Genomic DNA, 21,220 nt, shown 5'->3' with positions numbered 1-21,220 from the left:
CCCTCGACAAGGATGGGGGGGGGGGGGGGGAAGACGAGCGGGGGCGCGAAGAACGGGCTTAATACAGGAGACATGGAAGACCGGGTGGACGCGACGAAGGTATCGCGGAAGAAGAAGTCGAACTGCGACAGGATTAATGACCCGAGAAATACGGAACGGACCAATGAACCGCGGGGTCAACTTGCGAGAAGCCGTCTTAAGGGGAAGGTTCTGAGTGGAGAGCCAAACTCTCTGACCGCGACAATATCTAGGACTCTTAGTTCTACGCTTATTAGCAGCCCTCACAGTCTGCGTCCTATAACGGCAAAGTGCAGACCTGACCCTCTTCCAGGTGCGCTCGCAACGTTGGACAAAAGCCTGAGCGGAGGGGACGCTGGACTCGGCGAACTGAGATGAGAACAGCGGAGGCTGGTACCCGAGGCTACTCTGAAAAGGAGATAGCCCGGTCGCAGACGAAGGAAGCGAGTTGTGGGCGTATTCTGCCCAGGGGAGCTGTTCTGACCAAGACGCAGGGTTGCGAAAAGAAAGACTGCGTAAGATGCGACCAATAGTCTGATTGGCCCGTTCTGCTTGACCGTTAGACTGGGGGTGAAAGCCGGAAGAGAGACTGACGGAAGCCCCAATCAAACGGCAAAACTCCCTCCAAAATTGAGACGTGAATTGCGGACCTCTGTCCGAAACGACGTCTGACGGAAGGCCATGAATTCTGAAAACATTCTCGATGATGATTTGTGCCGTCTCTTTAGCAGAAGGAAGCTTAGCAAGGGGAATGAAATGAGCCGCCTTAGAGAACCTATCGACAACCGTAAGAATAACAGTCTTCCCCGCTGACGAAGGCAGTCCGGTGACAAAATCTAAGGCGATGTGAGACCACGGTCGAGAGGGAATGGGAAGCGGCCTGAGACGGCCGGCAGGAGGGGAGTTACCGGACTTAGTCTGCGCGCAGACCGAACAAGCAGCCACGAAACGACGCGTGTCATGCTCCCGGGTGGGCCACCAAAAACGCTGGCGAATGGAAGCAAGCGTACCCCGAACGCCAGGGTGGCCGGCTAACTTGGCAGAGTGAGCCCACTGAAGAACGGCCAGACGAGTAGGAACGGGAACGAAAAGAAGGTTCCTAGGACAAGCGCGCGGCGACGGAGTGTGAGTGAGCGCTTGCTTTACCTGCCTCTCAATTCCCCAGACAGTCAACCCGACAACACGCCCCTCAGGGAGAATCCCCTCGGGGTCAGTGGAGGCTACTGAAGAACTGAAGAGACGAGATAAAGCATCAGGCTTGGTGTTCTTAGAGCCCGGACGATAAGAAATCACGAACTCGAAACGAGCGAAAAACAGCGCCCAACGCGCCTGACGCGCATTAAGTCGTTTGGCAGAACGGATGTACTCAAGGTTCCTATGGTCAGTCCAAACGACAAAAGGAACGGTCGCCCCCTCCAACCACTGTCGCCATTCGCCTAGGGCTAACCGGATGGCGAGCAGTTCGCGGTTTCCCACATCATAGTTACGTTCCGACGGGGACAGGCGATGAGAAAAATACGCGCATGGGTGGACCTTGTCGTCAGAGAGGGAGCGCTGAGAAAGAATGGCTCCCACGCCCACCTCTGACGCGTCAACCTCGACAACGAACTGTCTAGAGACGTCAGGTGTAACAAGGATAGGAGCGGATGTAAAACGATTCTTGAGGAGATCAAAAGCTCCCTGGGCGGAAACGGACCACTTAAAGCACGTCTTGACAGAAGTAAGGGCTGTGAGAGGAGCTGCCACCTGACCGAAATTACGGATGAAACGACGATAGAAGTTCGCGAAGCCGAGAAAGCGCTGCAGCTCGACGCGTGACTTAGGGGCGGGCCAATCAATGACAGCTTGGACCTTAGCGGGATCCATCTTAATGCCTTCAGCGGAAATAACAGAACCGAGAAATGTGACGGAGGAGGCATGAAAAGTGCACTTCTCAGCCTTCACAAAAAGACAATTCTCTAAAAGGCGCTGGAGGACACGTCGAACGTGCTGAAGATGAATCTGGAGTGACGGGGAAAAAATCAGGATATCGTCAAGGTAAACGAAAACAAAGATGTTCAGCATGTCTCTCAGGACATCATTGACTAATGCCTGAAAGACAGCTGGAGCGTTAGCGAGGCCAAAAGGAAGAACCCGGTATTCAAAGTGCCCTAACGGAGTGTTAAACGCCGTCTTCCACTCGTCCCCCTCCCTGATGCGCACGAGATGGTAAGCGTTACGAAGGTCCAACTTAGTGAAAAACCTGGCTCCCTGCAGGATCTCGAAGGCTGAAGACATAAGAGGAAGCGGATAACGATTCTTAACTGTTATGTCATTCAGCCCTCGATAATCTATGCAGGGGCGCAGAGACCCGTCCTTCTTCTTGACAAAAAAAAACCCCGCTCCGGCGGGAGAGGAGGAGGGGACTATGGTACCGGCGTCAAGAGCTACAGACAAATAATCCTCGAGAGCCTTACGTTCGGGAGCCGACAGAGAGTATAGTCTACCCCGGGGGGGAGTGGTTCCCGGAAGGAGATCAATACTACAATCATACGACCGGTGTGGAGGAAGAGAGGTGGCCCTGGACCGACTGAACACCGTGCGCAGATCGTGATATTCCTCCGGCACCCCTGTCAAATCACCAGGCTCCTCCTGTGAAGAAGAGACAGAGGAAACAGGAGGGATAGCAGACATTAAACATTTCACATGACAAGAGACGTTCCAGGAGAGGATAGAATTACTAGACCAATTAATGGAAGGATTATGACAAACTAGCCAGGGATGGCCCAAAACAACAGGTGTAAAAGGTGAACGAAAAATCAAAAAAGAAATGGTTTCGCTATGATTACCAGAAACAGTGAGGGTTAAAGGTAGCGTCTCACGCTGAATCCTGGGGAGAGGACTACCATCCAGGGCGAACAAGGCCGTGGACTCCCTTAACTGTCTGAGAGGAATGTCATGTTCCCGAGCCCAGGTCTCGTCCATAAAACAGCCCTCCGCCCCAGAGTCTATTAAGGCACTGCAGGAAGCTGACGAACCGGTCCAGCGTAGATGGACCGACAAGGTAGTGCAGGATCTTGAAGGAGAGACAGGAGTAGTAGCGCTCACCAGTAGCCCTCCGCTTACTGATGAGCTCTGGCTTTTACTGGACATGAAGTGACAAAATGACCAGCAGAACCGCAATAGAGACAGAGGCGGTTGGTGATTCTCCGTTCCCTCTCCTTAGTCGAGATGCGGATACCTCCCAGCTGCATAGGCTCAGCTCCCGAGCCGGCAGAGGAAGATGGTAGTGATGCGGAGAGGGGGGCAACGGAGAACGCGAGCTCCTTTCCACGAGCTCGGTGACGAAGATCAACCCGTCGCTCAATGCGAATAGCGAGTTCAATCAAGGAATCCACGCTGGAAGGGACCTCCCGGGAGAGAATCTCATCCTTTACCTCTGCGCGGAGACCCTCCAGAAGACGAGCGAGCAAAGCCGGCTCGTTCCAGCCACTGGAGGCAGCAAGAGTGCGAAACTCAATAGAGTAGTCAGTTATGGATCGATTGCCTTGACATAGGGAAGACAGGGCCCTGGAAGCCTCCTCCCCAAAAACAGATCGATCAAAAACCCGTATCATCTCCTCCTTAAAGTCCTGATACTGGTTAGTACACTCAGCCCTTGCCTCCCAGATTGCCGTGCCCCACTCACGAGCCCGTCCAGTAAGGAGAGATATGACGTAGGCGACACGAGCAGTGCTCCTGGCGTAAGTGTTGGGCTGGAGAGAAAACACAATATCACACTGGGTGAGGAACGAGCGGCATTCAGTGGGCTCCCCAGAGTAACACGGCGGGTTATTGATTCTGGGCTCCGGAGATTCGAAAGCCCTGGAAGTGGCCGGTGGATCGAGGCGGAGATGGTGAACCTGTTCTGTGAGGTTGGAGACTTGGGTGGCCAGGGTCTCAACGGCATGTCGAGCAGCAGACAATTCCTGCTCGTGTCTGCCTAGCATCGCTCCCTGGATCTCGACGGCTGAGTGGAGATGATCCGAAGTCGCTGGGTCCATTCTTGGTCGGATTCTTCTGTTACGGTGAGTGAATGAGGACCCAAAAGCGAACTAACTTAAACAGAGCTTCTTTAATAACCAAACATAGGTAGGCTCAGATAGACCGGCAGATTCCGACAGGACAGGACAAGGTTACAGCAAACATGACGATAGTCTGGCTCAGGCATGAAACACAACAAACAAGAATCCGACAAGGACAGGAACAAAAACAGAGAGAGATATAGGGACCTAATCAGAGGGAAAAAGGGAACAGGTGGGAAACGGGGTGAATGGGTAGTTAGGAGGAGACAAGGCACAGCTGGGGGAAAGAGGGGGAGAAAAGGTAACCTAACAACGACCAGCAGAGGGAGACAGGGTGAAGGGAAAGGACAGAAACACACAACATGACAATACATGACACAAATGCTGAGTGTATGGAGTTGGCTGAGTTTATGTTCCAGCAGGTGTTCCATCTGTATGGGATTCCGGAGGACATCGTCTCTGACCGCGGTATGGCGAGCCTTCTGTGACCGACTGGGGGTCACCCTCAACCTCTCCTCTGGCTACCATTCCCAGACCAACAGGTAGACGGAAAGCCTGAACCAAGAAATAGGGACGTACCTCTGCCAACAATGTTCTGCCTCTCCACACGACTGGAGTCGGTATATGGCCTGGGCTGAATACGCTCAGAACTCACTCATGCATTCATCCCTCCGCCTTACTCCGTTTCAGTGTGTACTTCGTTACCAACCCCCCCATGTTTCCCTGGGAGGCGGAGCCTGGGACTGTCCCAGCTGTCGACGTCTGGTTTTGGCGTAGTGAGCAGTGCATAGACCGCTCACCGGTATCTGCAGGAAGCCTCTGATACCCAAACGCTTTGCCGACAGACTCCACCGACCTACACCACTCTTTCACCCCAGACAGCGTGTGTGGCTCTCTACCAGAGACATCCGGTTCCGCCTCCCCTGAAAAAAGTTCTGTCCTCGGTTCATTGGTCCCTTCAAGATAACCCATCGCATCAACCCTGTTATGTACCCCCTCCAGTTACACCGTCAGTATAAAATCTCCTCGTCCTTCCATGTGCTTCTGTTAAAATCGGTCACCTACAGTCCTCTTCATCCTCCAGTCTCAACCCACAGTGCACCCCCACCGCTGGACGTCGGAGGGGAACCTGCCTACGCCATTCAGGCCATCCTTGATTCCAAACGCCTGAGAGGTCGCATCCACTATCTAGTGGACTGGGAAGGTTATGGGCCTGATGACTGGTCCTGGGTCCCCGATCAGGACATTCTCGACCCAGAGATGATTCAGGCATTACACTGTAACCGTCCGGATCGTCCCGCTCCCCAACCTCGAGGTCGACCCCCGAACAGAACCACTGGACATCAGCCTCGACGCAGAACGTCGGGTCAGTCCACAAAGGCAAAATTAACACCTGCAGCACTGAGTATTCATAACACATAGATTCAGCTAAAAAGAGGTAGGTTTTCCAATGCCTTGCAAAGAAGGGCACCTACCGGTAGAACGGTAAAAAAAAGACCCTGAATATCACTTTGATCACGGTGAAGTTACTAATTACACTTTGGATGGTGTATCAATACACCCAGTCACTACAAAGACAGAGGGCTCCTTCCTAACTCAGTTGTCTGAGAGAAAAGAAAACCGCTCAGGGATTTCACCATGAGGCCAGTATGATTTGAAAACAGTAAGTTTAATGGCTGTGATAGGAGAACTGAGGATGGATCAACACCATTGTAGTTACTCCACAATACTAACCTAAATTATAGGGCGAAAAGAAGGAAGTCTGTGCAGAGAAATATTCCAACATGCTTCCTGTTTGTAATAGGACACTAAAATGATCTTGCAAAACAATGTGGCAAATAAATGTACTTTTTGTCCTGAATGCAAACCATGTTGTTTGGGGCAAATTCAACACATCACTGAGTAACACTCCTCATATTTTCAAGCATGGTGGTGGCTGCATCATGTTATGAATATGCTCGTCGTCAGCAAGGACTAGGGAGTTTTTTGGTTGTTGATAAAAAGAAACAGAATAGAGCTAAGAACAGACAAAATACTAGAAGAAAACCAAATATCTCAGGCCAAATATACACTGGAGTTTCTTACCAAGATGACATTGTATGTTCCTAAGTTTTGACTTTAATCGGTTTGAAAATCTATGGCAATGATCAACAACCCACTTGACAGAGCTTGAATAATTTAAAAAATAATAATGGGCAAATATTGTACAATCCAGGTGTGAAAAGCTCTTAGAGACTGACCCAAAAAGACTCACAGCTGTAAACGCTGCCAAAGGTGTATTGACACAGGAGGGTGAATACTTATCTAACCAAGATATATTAGTGTTTTATTTTTCATCAATCTTATTTTTTCATTGACATTAGTTTTTCTGTAGAACATTGGAAAACATCCCCACAGCATGTTGCCACCACCACCATGCTTCACCTTAGGGATAGTACCAGGGTTCCTCCAGATGTGACGCTTGGCATTCAGGCCAAAGAGCTCATTCTTGGTTTCATCAGACCAGAGAATCTTGTTTGTCATGGTCAGAGTCCTTTAGGTGCCTTTTGGAAATCTCCAAGTGGGCTATTTTTTTTTACTGAGGATTGGCTTCCGTCTGGCCACTCTACCATAAAGGCCTGATTGGTGTAGTGCTGCGGAGATGTATGTCCTTCCGGGAAGGGTCTTCCATCTCCACAGGGGAACTCTGGAGCTCTGTCAGAGTGACCATTGGGTTCTTGGTCACCTCGCTGACCAAGGCCCTTCTCCCCCGATTGCTCAGTTTGGCCAAGTGGCCAGCACTAGGAAGAGTCTTGGTGGTTCCAAACTTCTTCCATTTAAGAATGATGGAGGCCACTGTGTTCTTGGACCTTCAATGCTGAAGAAATGTTTTGGTACCCTTCCCCAGATCTGTGCCTCGACACAATCTTATCTCGGAGCTTAACAAACAATTCCTTCGACCTCATGGCTTGGTTTTTGCACTGTCAACTGTGGGACATTATATAGACAGGTGAGTGCCTTTCCAAATCATGTCCATTACATTGAATTTACCACAAGTGGACCAATCAAGTTGTAGGAACATCTCAAGGATGATTCATGGAAATCGGATGCACCTGAGCTCATTTCGAGTTTCATAGCAAAGGGTCTGAATACTTATGTAAATAAGGTATTTCAGTTGTTTGTTTCTTTATAAATTTGCAAAAATGTCTAAACCTGTTTTTCCTTCATCATTATTAGGTATTGTGTGTAGATCCATTTTAGGTTTAAGGCTGTAACATAAAACAAAATGTGGAAAAAGGGAAGGGGTCTGAATAATTTCCGAGACCATGGGTTTCAGCATTGTTGCCCAGTAGTCAAAACCACAGTGTATTTTATGTAGTTATTTAATTGGTTGAATATCATATTATAAACAGTTGTTTTTGTACTGTTGTCCCTGCAATCATCAGACATCTTGAATTATTGAAACAATCTTTGTCATTGAAAACGAAGATGGCTAAATTATTTGAATGAGCTTTGTATTTACAATTATTTAAATGAGCTATGTAGCAACTACAGTGCTGTGAAAATGTATTTGCCCTCTTTCTGATGTTCTGTTTTTGCATGTTTTTTATATTAAATGTTATCAAATCTTCAACCAATACCTAATATTACAAAAAGGGAACCTGAGTTTACAAATACAAAAAGTATAATTATTTTAATTAATAAAGTTATACAACACCCAATTCCCATGTGGGAAAAAGTAAATTGCCCCTTTGCGCTCCGTAACTGCTTGTGCCACCTTTACCTGCAATGACTGCAGCCAAAAGCTTCCTGTAGTTGTTGATCAGTCTCTCACATGGGTGTATAGGAATTTTCGCCCACTCTGGCTTGCAGAATTGCTTTAACTCAGCAATATTTGTGGGTTTTCAAGCAAACCCTGTCACAACATATCAATTGGGATTAGATTTGTTGCTTTTTAGCCATTTTTATGTAGACTTAATTGTGTGTTTTGGATCATTGTCTTGCTGCATGACCCATGACCCTGCATGACCCGGATGGCTTGACATTCTCCTGTAGAATTCTCTGATACAGAGTAGAAGTCGTCTAGGTCCTGAGGCAGCAAAGCATCCACAAACCATCACACTGCCACAACCATGCTTGACTGTAGGTATAAGGTTCTCACTGTGGAATGCAGTGTTTAGTTTTCGCCAGACATAATGGGACCCATGTAGTCCAACAAGTTATACTTTGACTCATATGTCCATAGCACATTCTTCCAAGAAACTTGCTGATGCAAACTTGAGTCAACTTTTTGGACAAGATGGGTCCCATTATGTCTGGCTAAAACCAAACACTGCATTCCACAGTAATAACCTCATACCAACGGTCAAGCATGGTGGTGGTGGTAGTGTGATGGTGGCCTGGCAGTTTACTTCTTGATGACACGACTAAACATGTTCCTAAAAAAAACATTATGACATATATTTCACAGATGGGGAAACAGTGGCTACATCACTATAATGATTATTGTGACACATTTGGTGGTGAAAGATCCCATTCCTCTTATGGGATTCCTCTCATAGAACTATTTTCTTTGTGGTTAAGGATGAGGCCTGGCAGTTTTCACAGAGATGTTTTGCTTTCTTTTCTGTGACTGTGTGAATCCGGCAGCTGTGTATCACACTGTGTAATCCCCCGAAATCAGGAGAAGTCCCCTGATAAGACAATCTTGCCTCTCCAAAGTTTTTCTGACACCACTGTGGCTGTACTGTGTGTGTGTGGTGTCACAATCACCAGCGAGAGATCTTTTCTATTTATTATTCAGTAAAGTTTCTCAACATTCCGCCATAAAGCTGAAAAATATGATATTTTGACATATGATAAATCTCCAAACACGTCCTCAGAATTATAAATCACAGCCGACAGCTCTTGCACTCAAATAGTCCCAACGACCAATTTACATTGGAGTTAAAATAATGCTGAACATTCGCCATGTGAATATTTAAATTTGAGAATAACATCTTGGACTGCCTCTTTTCATTTTCACTACCCCCTTTATCACTTGCCATTGTACTACTATTGCTGAATGTTTTATGTCATTGCTTTTTCTTTTCCTTAGCTCTTAACACTTCACACAAACAACGTGTGGCACATTACATTATCTCCAAGGCTGTGATGAGGAGCTCTAACGACAGCCATATTTCTTTCTGCCGTCATATTTGTGGCCTTCCTCGCTGGAGACAAAAATGTGTATAAAAGCTTGGCCTTTTTTCTGCTTCCCAACCAGCAACCTGTCCTCCGGAAGACAAAGAACAGGTAGGGAAAAAAAACAAGCTGTCAGGAGCCAGCCTTTAGCTGAGCAATCAGTGTCTGGCCAAGACGTGAATGACTGAGTGCTGGCTTTAAATAAAGCAACACACCACTACATTGGATCACTCATCACTCAACACTCAACACTCAACACACACACACACACACACACACACACACACACACACACACACACACACACACACACACACACACACACACACACACACACAGAGAGAGAGAGTAACACTTAGAGGCAGACACTGATACAAAGTCCTTCGTATGAAGATTGGCCTGAGGTGACAACAAGGAGGGGTCGGGTCGCACAGAGGTCTGACCTTCAGTCTGTCCACAGGATGACTGTCAGTCTGCCCATAGGCTAAAGATGGTAAGCTGTTGTGTGTGTGTACACTACTGTACAAAATGTTAGGGTTACATAGAAATGTCCTTGTTTTTGAAAAAAAAGCACATTTCTTGTCCATTAAAATAACATCAAATTGATCAGAAATACAGTGTGGACATTGTTAATGTTGTAAATGACTATAGTAGCTGGAAACTGCATTTTTAAATTTTTTTTTATCTTGTTCTAACAAATATGAAATTTGTTCAGAAGAAAAGGATGGAAGGGAAACAGAAGAAAAATGTCCACATATTACAGTAATATTGAAGTATACTAACGGCACACCAGTTTGACACTTTGGAGACAGAAATGTGGGCACATTTGGGATGATGAATGAGAGTCTGTGAGCATGACGGGAGAGCAATTCAGGCTTAAGCCTAATATCTTCTTTGCATTAAAATGAAGAGCTGAACAGTAAGCAGGATGCACACTGTATATCAATGTTTGTTCCTAACTAGCCACTGCCTCAAGGTTTGGCTTAGAGAGCTAAAAAATACAGAATAGTCTGACACCACATGAAAAGGCTTCTAAAACCATATTCCACAACCACACTACCTGCCAGTCTCAATTAAGCACCGCTCCTTACTCCACTCCAGTCCATGAATGAATTCATTGTTTTAATTTGCCAAGTCCTTGTAATGATAACAGTGCCTCAAGACAGTTGAGAGATGGTCTCTTACCTTAGCGATAGTCTCATGGAATTTGAAGAGGGGATCCAAGGTCTCTGGTGACTCTGCAGAAAACAGGGCTTCAGAGAGAAAACTGCTTTTCTGGGGGAAAGAAAATAACATGCCAAATATCATACTATTATAGATGTTGATATACAGCTATTGGATTTGGTTGAAATATTCACAGCTTCATACTACAAATTCAGTTTCATACTATAGGCCAGGGATCATCAACTAGATTCAGCTGCGGGCAGATTTTTTTCTTGAGCGGATGGTCAGGGGGATGGAACATAGTTACAAATAAGTTGTAGACTGCAAATTGACCGCAAGAAGCCCAAACAGATATAATATTTGACTAAAGCATAATTTCAAACCTTGCTTACATTTGTATAGGATCACATATATCTCTCTATTACGTGTGGAAATACTTTGGAACAGATTTCCACAATGTAAATGACTTGGAGCTGATTTGCTGGTGTTTTTACAGTATTTTATGTCCCCCTCAACAAAAAAATAATAATTGGGGCCAAATAAAAAAACCTGCTGGTTAAATTCGTCCTGCAGGCGGGCTGCCAGTTGGGTGACCCTGCCATAGGGTGTTTACCTGTTATGTGACTGTCTCATAAACAGGGTTGAGAATATTCTGAGACTATTCTATGCTAATCGGCAAACCACTTTCATCATCCACACAGATCTCCCTTCACGGCTGCAATGATCTGAGGCAGAAGCTAAAGTATTTTCTGTTATGTTGCACTACAATTCACAAGGCCATTAATTCCAAAAAAACACCAAACCTTTTCAGCGACATGCCACTGTCAGGTCTTTTTGTACTGCTGTCAGACACATGCTCAGATGTGGCACTCAAATAATACCTTACAGAGAGCCTCAGTCTCTCCATACAGCATCACCAGCAGCTCTGATTAAACATCTAAATATTTCAGACCACTTTGCAGCACGAGGAAGCAGCCAATAGTGGAGGATTATAAAACACAGCACAGTCTCCAGCCCCAGCCATCTAGGGCAGGATTCCCAGGTTATTGGGGAGAAAAAGGTGAGTCACACATGAGTCATCAGCCAGAGCAGAGCCAGGCTAACAGTTGAAGTGGCTCTGTCCTCCTCAGCCATGGTACTCCTCACTGACAGATTAAAGAAATAATGGAAGTATCAGCCCCCCACTGTTGTGACACATAGGCTAGGCTACACAGAGAACCCAACACAGGAGGAGGTGCAGATATGCAAGTATATTTGCACACAAACTCATCAGACAATGCTCCATTTAGGAAATACACCTAAATTCCATTGTACAAATGCTTTGGGTGCCAAAACAGACACTTTGTGTAGGTGAAGTAAAGGAGCACAAGGATTAGATGTTCAGACAAATGGCCATTAAAGACAACACTTCTGTCTCCTTTAGTTAAAGTCCTTTCTGTTTCTCCGTATAGTTTTATTTTATTTATTTTACCTTTATTTAACTAGGCAAGTCAGTTAAGAACAAATTCTTATTTTCAATGACGGCCTAGGAACAGTGGGTTAACTGCCTTGTTCAGGGGCAGAACGACAGATTTTTAACCTTGTCAGCTCTGGGATTCGCTCTTGAAACCTTTCGATTACTAGTCCAACGCTCTAACCACTAGTGGCCTATGAAGTACTATCATCAGGACACTTCCTATATCTGTTAGGAGCCATCAAGTACCTTTTACATTGTTAGGTGATATGCGGTATACTGCAAGGTGCCTAATGAATGGACAACAACAAGCCTACTGCTTTGATCCTCAGTGTGTCTAATTGTTACTTCAATAATTTTCTACACAGTGCACTGCATCATACTAATCTGTTCACTGAGTATGGACCAAAGGCTAGATTCAAAGTGTACCATTGTTTGAGTAGTTAACCTGAATATGTACGCTTGAAACGAGCAGATTGTGTGTCCCTGGGTAAACCAATTGTAGGTGTACTAGGTGTCACAATTCCCTGTGGAATGGGGTGGGTGTTCCCTGGCAGGCCTGTTAGTAGGAGCATGACTGCCAACTGGTGGGAGTAAGGTAAACGCAGGAGGGGGAGCAGGGTGGGCAGATGGAGGCGCTAGAGTCAAGTGGTTGATCTCCTGTTTTGCTGATGACTGTAGTTCTGTTCAGCAAATCTTGCTCTGAATCCCCCCCAGAAAACAAACACAAACTAGCAGGAGGGCTGGAGGATAGGAATGAAAATCAAGAGCAACAAGACTGTTGGCTTCTGTCCTGACCGTACCACAAGGGGGTCACTGAGTTCTGTTTAAAGCTCAGACACAAATGTTAGGATTGTTAAACGTTTGCCTACCGACAGTACAGAGCACCTCTGAACAGAGTGTCAGCAGTCAATCTCTTTTGTGTTCACAGAGAAAAGACTTTGGAAGTCGTCAGCCACTGAGCCTTGTTAAAATTCTTCAAATCAGAAGGTGGAAGTAGCGTTGTTTGGAAATGCATATCCATGCGAATTGCTTTTGGTCTAGATTCCAAGTTATATGGGCTAATGCTGCTATTTTGTAGATAGCCCTTGTTGATACTAGCCAGTAGGCCACAGCTAGATAACTAGCAAGATTACGAATAAACAATTGAATTAACTCTCTATAATCCCATACTGCCAGTGCCAGCCAATAGCCAAATGTTTAGTTAGCTAACGTTATCCTATTCGCAAGCTAGCACAACGAAGCTAGCTAGCTAGCTAAAGACACTGCACTAACTAGGCAGCTACTGTAACACAGACAGCTGTTTCACGGAAATTAGCTAATCCATTGTGATTTAATTATAATGTCAATACTTGTCCTGCCCTGACCTTAGTTATCTTTGCTTTCTTCATTATTTGGTTAAGTCAGGGTGTGACAAGGGCGGTTTGTGTAGTTTTTGTATTGTCTAAGGTTTTTTGTATGTTTATGCAGTGCTTTGTCTAGGTGTTTTTATGTCTATGGTTGCCTAGATTGGTTCTCAATCAGTGGCAGCTGTTTATCGTTGTCTCTGATTGGGGACCAAATTTAGGTAGCCATATTCCTTGGATAGTTTGTGGGTTGTTATTCTATGTTTAGTTGCCTGTTTGCACTAGTCATATAGCGTCACGGTTCATTTTGTTGTTTTGTATAGTTTTGTTCAGTGTTTGTTCTTTTCATTAAAAGAGTTATGTACGCTTATCACGCTGCGCCTTGGTCTACTCATTATGACGACCGTGACAGAACAATCCACCATAAAAGGACCAAGCAGCGTGAAAAGGAGGAGCAGTGTTTGATGGAGCAGACTGCATGGACATGGGACGAAATCCTGGACAGTAAAGGATCCTGGACGTGGGAGGAAATACTGACAGGGGAGGATCGCCTACCATGGAGGCAGGTGGAGATAGCACGGGAGGAACGGCAATGATATGAGGGTACACGGCTAGCACGGAAGCCCGAGAGGCAGCCCCAATAATTGTTTTGGGGGGAGGCACACGAGGAAATTGCATGAGTCAGGTCAGAGACCTGAGCCAACTCCTCATGCTTACTGTGGGGAGCGTTTTACTGGTCAGGCACCGTGTTATGCGGTGGAGCGCACGATGTCTCCAGTGCCCTATTCTAGCCCGGTGCGCTCTATTCCAGCTCCTCGCATTGGCCGGGCTAGAATGGGCAGGAGGGTGCCGGCTCAGCGCTCCTGGTCTCCAGTGTACCTCCTCGCACTCGCCCTGATGTTTAGTTTTGTTCAGTGTTCTTTCTTTTCATTAAAAGAGTTATGTATGCTTATCACGCTGCACCTTGGTCTCCTCATTATGAAGACCGTGACAATACTAACTACGGTGGTTTTCACTATATTCGGTGGTGGAGAGTAGAGAGCAGAAGACACATTGTTTATGTAAGCTGGAAAATGAAGCTTTGAATGGAGTAATCAGCGTGAAGATGTAGGTTACAAGAGGCTGCTGAGGTGAGGACGGATCATAATAAATGTCTGGAATGGAGCAAATGGAATGGTATCAAACACACGGAAACTGTTATTTTATGTATTTGATACCATTCCACTAATTCTGCTCCAGCCATTACCACAAGCCCGTCCTCCCTAATTCAGGAGCCACCAACCTCGTGTGATGTAGATCATCCTCCCCAATAGCCCCAGGCTTTGACGTGTGGGATACTCTGACTGGGAGTGCTTTGAGCTGTTTAGTGCAACATCATTAAATAATAATACATGTATTTGATATAGTGCTTTTCATTACAAACAAGAATCTCAAAGTCATGTTGAAAACCAAAACAAATGTAGGGATCTGTCACTTCATGGCTGATGGTCTTCCACAGCTTCAGATGCCTTTAGGCAGTTCAGAAAGGCAGTCAGCAGCAGTAGCTTGAGCGGCGGGAGCATCGGTGATAGACAGGCAGGGAGAAATGTCAGTCAGATAGGCCTACTGTTAGACAGGCCCGGAGCTCTTCATCAGGCACGTCATCTCCACCTCCGTAAGTAGGCTGGATCATCCACTATCATGGTGTATCATCCACCTGGGAGTTGATTTGGCGACTGTAAAAGCACCAGAAAACATCTCCACACCTCAATAGTAGTCTGGAAGTGTCCCCTACGAGGCGTGGTTGCCATTCACTCACATCCTTCCAGGAACCGGGACAGGTGGAACAAACAGACGGTGATGTGAATGCATCATTCAAATACCATTAGCCAGCTAACTAGCTACCTAGCTAGCCTAGCCAAATAAACATACTTGCCGTCATCAGGCCTGCAGCTCTATGGTTTATCACCAGAAATGTCAGATCAACTCTCATTAAGGTAACAAAAACAAAACATTAATTGAAAAATGCAATTGAAACAACTTAAAAATACAGAAAATCTGTACAATATTTCCAGAGCTCTCTGCCTAGGCGACCTCACAGCGCCATGGCAAACATGGAACCAAATTTCAGAGCATTTCCCAACCCCCAGAACTGACCCAGCTAGCACATAACATTCTGGGAATATTTATATATAATATATTTAAGAGTTTGGTGAGAGTGTGGTTGTCCTGTGGTTATTTTGAATACAGTAAAACCTTTCACAACTTTCTGGGAATGGTGCAGGGTAGTTGATTTGCTTTGGAACGTTCTCAGCACATTTAATTAAAGAACTAACTTAATCTTGTTATTACTTTTAATTCACTACTTTAACAGAACGTTTACTAAAAGTTCAAACATGGTTACATTTCATTTCAATTTTGATAATGTTTGAGGAACGTTCTCCAACTGGTTTGCAATTGAGAATATTATCAAATAGTTCAGAGAATGTTAAGAAACAGTGTCCTTCTTTGGGAATTTCAGTACTTCAGCATTACGTTTCCTACAGGTTTCCTCATGGTTCTATTTAAAGTCATGTTCTCAAATTGTTCTGAGAACATTAAGAAAACTTTCCCCCCCAAAAATCAAGAAAACTTTTGAGAAAGTTCTAAGAATGTTATTTAAAATACATTCCATTCTCAGCATCAACAAAACTCTTTCTATACTCTCTTGTTAAGTGTGTTCAAGTGTGTGGGCCATGCCCACTAATTGGCCACATCTGATCTTAATGAGTGCTAACTGTTATAACTAACTGTTATAGGCCTATTTCTATTTTGCCCTATTTATCAAAGTGTTGGAAAAACTTGTCAATAAACAACTGTCTGGCTTTCTTGATGTCTATAGTATTCTCTCTGGTATGCAATCTGCTTTCCGCTCAGGTTATGAATGTGTCACTGCAACCTTAAAGGTCCTCAATGATGTCACCATTGTCCTTGATTCTCAGCAATGTTGTGCTGCTATTTTTATTGATTTGGTCAAAGCTTTTGATACGGTAGACCATTCCATTCTTGTGGGCCGGCTAAGGAGTATTGGTGTCTCTGAGGTATCTCTGGCCTGGTTTGCGAACTACCTCTCTCAAAGAGTGCAGTGTATAAAGACAGAACATTTGCTGTCTCAACCACTGTCTGTCACCAAGGGTGTACCCCAAGGCTCGATCCTAGGCCCCACGCTCTTCTCAATTTACATCAACAACATAGCTCAGGCAGTAGGAAGCTCTCTCATCCATTTATATGCAGATGACACAGTCTTATACTTAACTGGCCCCTCCCCAGATTTTGTGTTAAACGCTCTACAACAAAGCTTCCTTAGTGTCCAACAAGCTTTCTCTACCCTTAACCTTGTTCTGAACACCTCCAAAACAAAGGTCATGTGGTTTGGTAAGAAGAATGCCCCTCCTCCCACAGGTGTTATTACTACCTCTGAGGGTTTAGAGCTTGAGGTAGTCACCTCATAGAAGTACTTGGGAGTATGGCTAGACGGTACACTGTCCTTCTCTCAAATCAAATCAAATCCAATTTTATTGGTCACATACACATGGTTAGCAGATGTTAATGCGAGTGTAGTGAAATGCTTGCTTCTGCTTCTAGTTCTGACTGAGCAGTAATATCTAACAAGTAATCTAACAATTTCACAACAACTACCTTATACACACAAGTGTGAAGGTTTGAATAAGAATATGTACATATAAATATATGGATGAGCGATGGCCATGCGGCATAGGCAAGATGCAGTAGATGGTATAGAGTACAGTATATACATATGAGATGAGTAATGTAGGGTATGTAAACATTATATAAAATGGCATTATTTAAAGTGACTAGTGATACATTCATTACATCCAATTTTTAATTATTGAAGTGGCTAGAGATTTGAGTCAGTATGTTAGTGATGGCTGTTTAACAGTCTGATGGCCTTGAGATAGAAGCTGTTTTTCAGTCTCTCGGTCCCAGCTTTGATGCACCTGTACTGATCTCACCTTCTGGATGATAGCGGGGTGAACAGGCAGTTGCTCGGGTGGTTGTTGTCCTTGATGATCTTTTTGGCCTTCCTGTGACATCGGGTGGTGTAGGTGTCCTGGAGGGCAGGTAGTTTGCCCCTGGTGATGCATTGTGCAGACCTCACTACCCTCTGGAGAGCCGTATGGTTGTGGGCGAAGCAGTTGCCGTACCAGGCGGTGATACAGCCCGACAGGATGCTCTCGATTGTCCATCTGTAAAAGTTTGTGAGTGTTTTCAGTGACAAGCCACATTTCTTCAGCCTCCTGATGTTGAAGAGGCGCTGTTGCGCCTTCTTCACCATGCTGTCTATGTGGGTGGACCATTTCAGTTTGTCCGTGATGTGTACGCCGAGGAACTTAAAACTTTCCACCTTCTCCACTGCTGTCCCATTGATGTGGATAGAAGGGTGCTCCCTCTGCTGTTTCCTAAAGTCTACGATCATCTCCTTTGTTTTGTTGACGTTGAGTGTGAGGTTATTTCCTGACACCACACTCCGAGGGCCCTCACCTCCTCCCTGTAGGCCGTCTCGTCGTTGTTGGTAATCAAGCCTACCACTGTAGTGTCATCTGCAAACTTGATGATTGAGTTGGAGGTGTGCATGGCCATGCAGTCATAGGTGAACAGGGAGTACAGGAGAGGGCTGAGAACGCACCCTTGTGGGGCCCCAGTGTTGAGGATCAGCGGGGTGGAGATGTTGTTTCCTACCCTCACCACCTGGGTGTGGGTGGTGAGGGTATCAACACTGCAGGCTAAAGTTAAATCTAGACTTGGTTTCCTCTACCGTAATCGCTCCTCTTTCACCCCAGCTGCCAAACTAACCCTGATTCAGATGACCATCCTACCCATGCAAGTTTACGAAATGTAATTTATAGATCGGCAGGTAAGGGTGTTCTCGAGCGGCTAGATGCTCTTTACCATTTGGCCATCAGATTTGCCACCAATACTCCTTATAGGACTGCACTCTATACTCCTCTGTAAACTGGCCATCTCTGTATACTCATCGCAAGACCCACTGGTTGATGCTTATTTATAAAACCCTCTTAGGCCTCACTCCCCCCTATCTGAGATATTTACTGCAGCCCTCATCCTCCACATACTGTACATCACCCGTTCTTCCAGTCACATTCTGTTAAAGGTTCCTAAAGCACATATATCCCTGGGTCGCTCGTCTTTTCAGTTCGCTGCAGCTAGCGACTGGAACGAGCTGCAACAAACACTCAGACCGTGCAGTTTTATCTCAATCTCTTCATTCAAAGACTCAATCACGGACACTTTTACTGACAGTTGTGGCTGCTTTGTGTGATGTATTGTTGTCTCTACCTTCTTGCCCTTTGTGCTGTTGTCTGTGCCCAATAATGTTTGTACCATGTTTTGTGCTGCTACCATGTTGTGCTGCTGCCATGTTGTGTTGCTATCATGTTGTTGTCATGTTGTGTTGCTACCATGCTGTGTTGTCATGTGTTGCTGCCATGCTATGTTGTTGTCTTAGGTATCTCTTTATGTAGAGTTGTCTCTCTTGTCGTGATGTATATTTTGTCCTATATTTTTATTGTATTATTATAATTTTTTGATCTCAGCCCCCGTCCCCGCAGGAGGCCTTTTGTCTTTTGGTAGGCCGTCATTGTAAATAAGAATTTGTTCTTAGCTGACTTGCCTAGTTAAATAAAGGCTACATTTTTAAAAATGTAAAAGATGCTTGAAATGTTTCCTTTGAAATGGGGCCTGTTTAAATTGACTGAAATGAACAGTTTTGTATGAGTAAAGAAAACATGGCATGCTAGCTCCATCCTGGTGGCGCAGTGGACTAATTCCATGAATAGAGAACAGAAGATCATAGGTTTGAATCTTACTGATGCCATGCCACAATAAAAACATGTTCTCAGAATGTTATTTAAATACCTTCCTTCTCAGAACATTAATAAAACCTCCTAGGAAAACTTTCAGGGACCCATAGTTAAACATTCTCAGCAACTCCCTGCAACCTAAAAATGTACATACCCAGACCAGGTAAAATGTTCACTTCTGTTCTCAGAACATTTAAAAAATTTTCTGTTTTACCAGTCAGGAAACTTATGGCTTCAAAGGGAAACCAAAAACGTACGTTCCCACAACTTCCAAGGAACCAAATGTGCTAGCTGGGAATGGTCTATTGTTGGCAACAACAATACATGAATATTCATCCACAAAGAGAGGGAAATAATCAGAGGTGTGGCGAGGCAGGGGAGGAGAGCGGGATCAGCTGTCGTTTCATGCAGATATCACTAATTTAATCAACCGGGAACTACAGAGTAAAAGTTAATGTAGTGAGTTCAAGTGAAATAAGGATTCCATAAGGACAGCGCCAGCCACATAAAAAGAGGTGAACCTTTTCACTTGAGGAAAAGGAGAAAAAAAATCAGCATTGTCAAGTTATTTCCACTCCAGCTGCATTTTCATTGATTCCTTTATTACTTTATTTTAAGCTGGAGCAATGGGTACTGAACCCTGAACATTTTATTTTTATTTTTTTAAACTCCATTTAATGGGTGATACGAATAGATCAAAGATGTTCTGCAAGTAATGCTCATAATATGAGCTTTGATATGACCAGGAAAACAGTACAGTTGATTCAGTAGGCCTTTGCTTGTTTTATGGAGGATTTACAATGGCTGTTTCTGATAATCTTCCAAAACACTGACTCTCATAGAGGACAACTTATTGCTTTAGTAAAATCCCTGAGGAGAGATACTGATTCGCCTTAGTGACAAAAGTTAATGGGAGGTTATGTTATCCAAAATAAGTTTTAAAAAGTTAATTGAGGATTGCAGGCGTAATTCAGAGGAAACATCATTATATCAAATGATTCTGTATTTATGGTAGACTCAAGATAAAGTAATTGATCATCAATGCAGACCTAAGGGCTTATAATATGTTCTCTCTGCAACAGAGGGACCAAATAAATACCATTGGATAAGCAGTGGTTTGATATTAAAACTCCGGATAAGCAGTGGTTTGATATTAAAACTCATCTAGGTTATTGAAGGGGGTGTTAAAACACTTTGGAAGCACTTGGTAGCATTTGATTTTCAGCATGAGGATGTCCTTGGCAAGGAAAACAAGCACCAACTACAATACATAGATTCCTATATTTTAGAGTCTTACACAGGCTGTTGTGTTGTGTTGGCAACAAAAACACACAGTCACATTAACTGAAGCAAATGCTTGTTAAACCTTTGACACACAGTACAAAGTAGGCTGTGACACTGTGACATTGTCACACAGAGATTACAAAACGTGCGCCACAACGCAGAGACAGGGGAGCTATGGAACATGGTAACATGATGATTAAAATCCACCACGGATCAGTAATCATCCACAGTCATCTGTACAGTCATTTGCACAGATTCTTAACACTTGTGGTATACATTCCAATTTATACAACCATCAAACCAATGCCAAAGAAAAATCATTCTGAGGAGTTCATCTTCATGTGTTGACACTTCTACAATACATCGACATCCATTGAGCCAGGTTTTGTTCTGACGCCCCATGTGTCTACTGGCTCATAGAGCAGCCAGGCCCCTGCCGTGAGGAGCTCCCTGCCCACACACTGTTCCATACAGGCCTGGAAAGTGTTAACTGGTGATTAGGCAGAAGAGCCAAGCTGAGCTGAGTTAATGATCTCTCTATCCCCTCACACACACACTCCCCTTCAGCACCCACTTTCTGATCGGTCCCAAGGAAGCCTGGGCAGAGTGGAGACACAGCGGAGGGAAGGAGGGGTGCTGCCTGCCTGCCTTGATGCTGTTTTACACCGACTCAGAGAGAGACTCAGAAAGAGCCTCTGAATCAATAGAGCAGGTCTGCTGGTGCTGTGTTCATTTCGACTCAGCCGGAGCTCCCACTGAGCTGGGTTTGATTTGATGAGAACTCGGCTGGCTCCCTCTGAAAAAGAGATTGCCACTGGGTGTCACTGGGTGTGCAGGAGATGAGAAAGTCTTAGTGTCAGACTGTACTGCAGTCTGTCTGGGGAATGTGAC

At 44.9% G+C, this 21,220-nt stretch overlaps 1 protein-coding gene across 1 annotated transcript in view; it reads right to left on the bottom strand.

Moving 5' to 3' along the window:
* LOC139410190 (inactive N-acetylated-alpha-linked acidic dipeptidase-like protein 2) overlaps positions 1-21,220 on the bottom strand; it is a 288,454-nt gene that overhangs the window by 25,725 nt on the left and 241,509 nt on the right. Inside the window, exon 11 of the mRNA XM_071155649.1 lies at positions 10,410-10,499. Within this exon, the coding sequence (XP_071011750.1) occupies positions 10,410-10,499 (90 nt within the window). The remainder of the gene's footprint in view (positions 1-10,409; positions 10,500-21,220) is intronic.

The sequence above is a fragment of the Oncorhynchus clarkii genome, chromosome 5 (assembly GCF_045791955.1).
Source record: "Oncorhynchus clarkii lewisi isolate Uvic-CL-2024 chromosome 5, UVic_Ocla_1.0, whole genome shotgun sequence".
NCBI classification, from domain to species: domain Eukaryota; kingdom Metazoa; phylum Chordata; class Actinopteri; order Salmoniformes; family Salmonidae; genus Oncorhynchus; species Oncorhynchus clarkii.
Note: the sequence above shows the minus strand (reverse complement) of the source record. Positions and strands in the feature narration are given on the sequence as shown.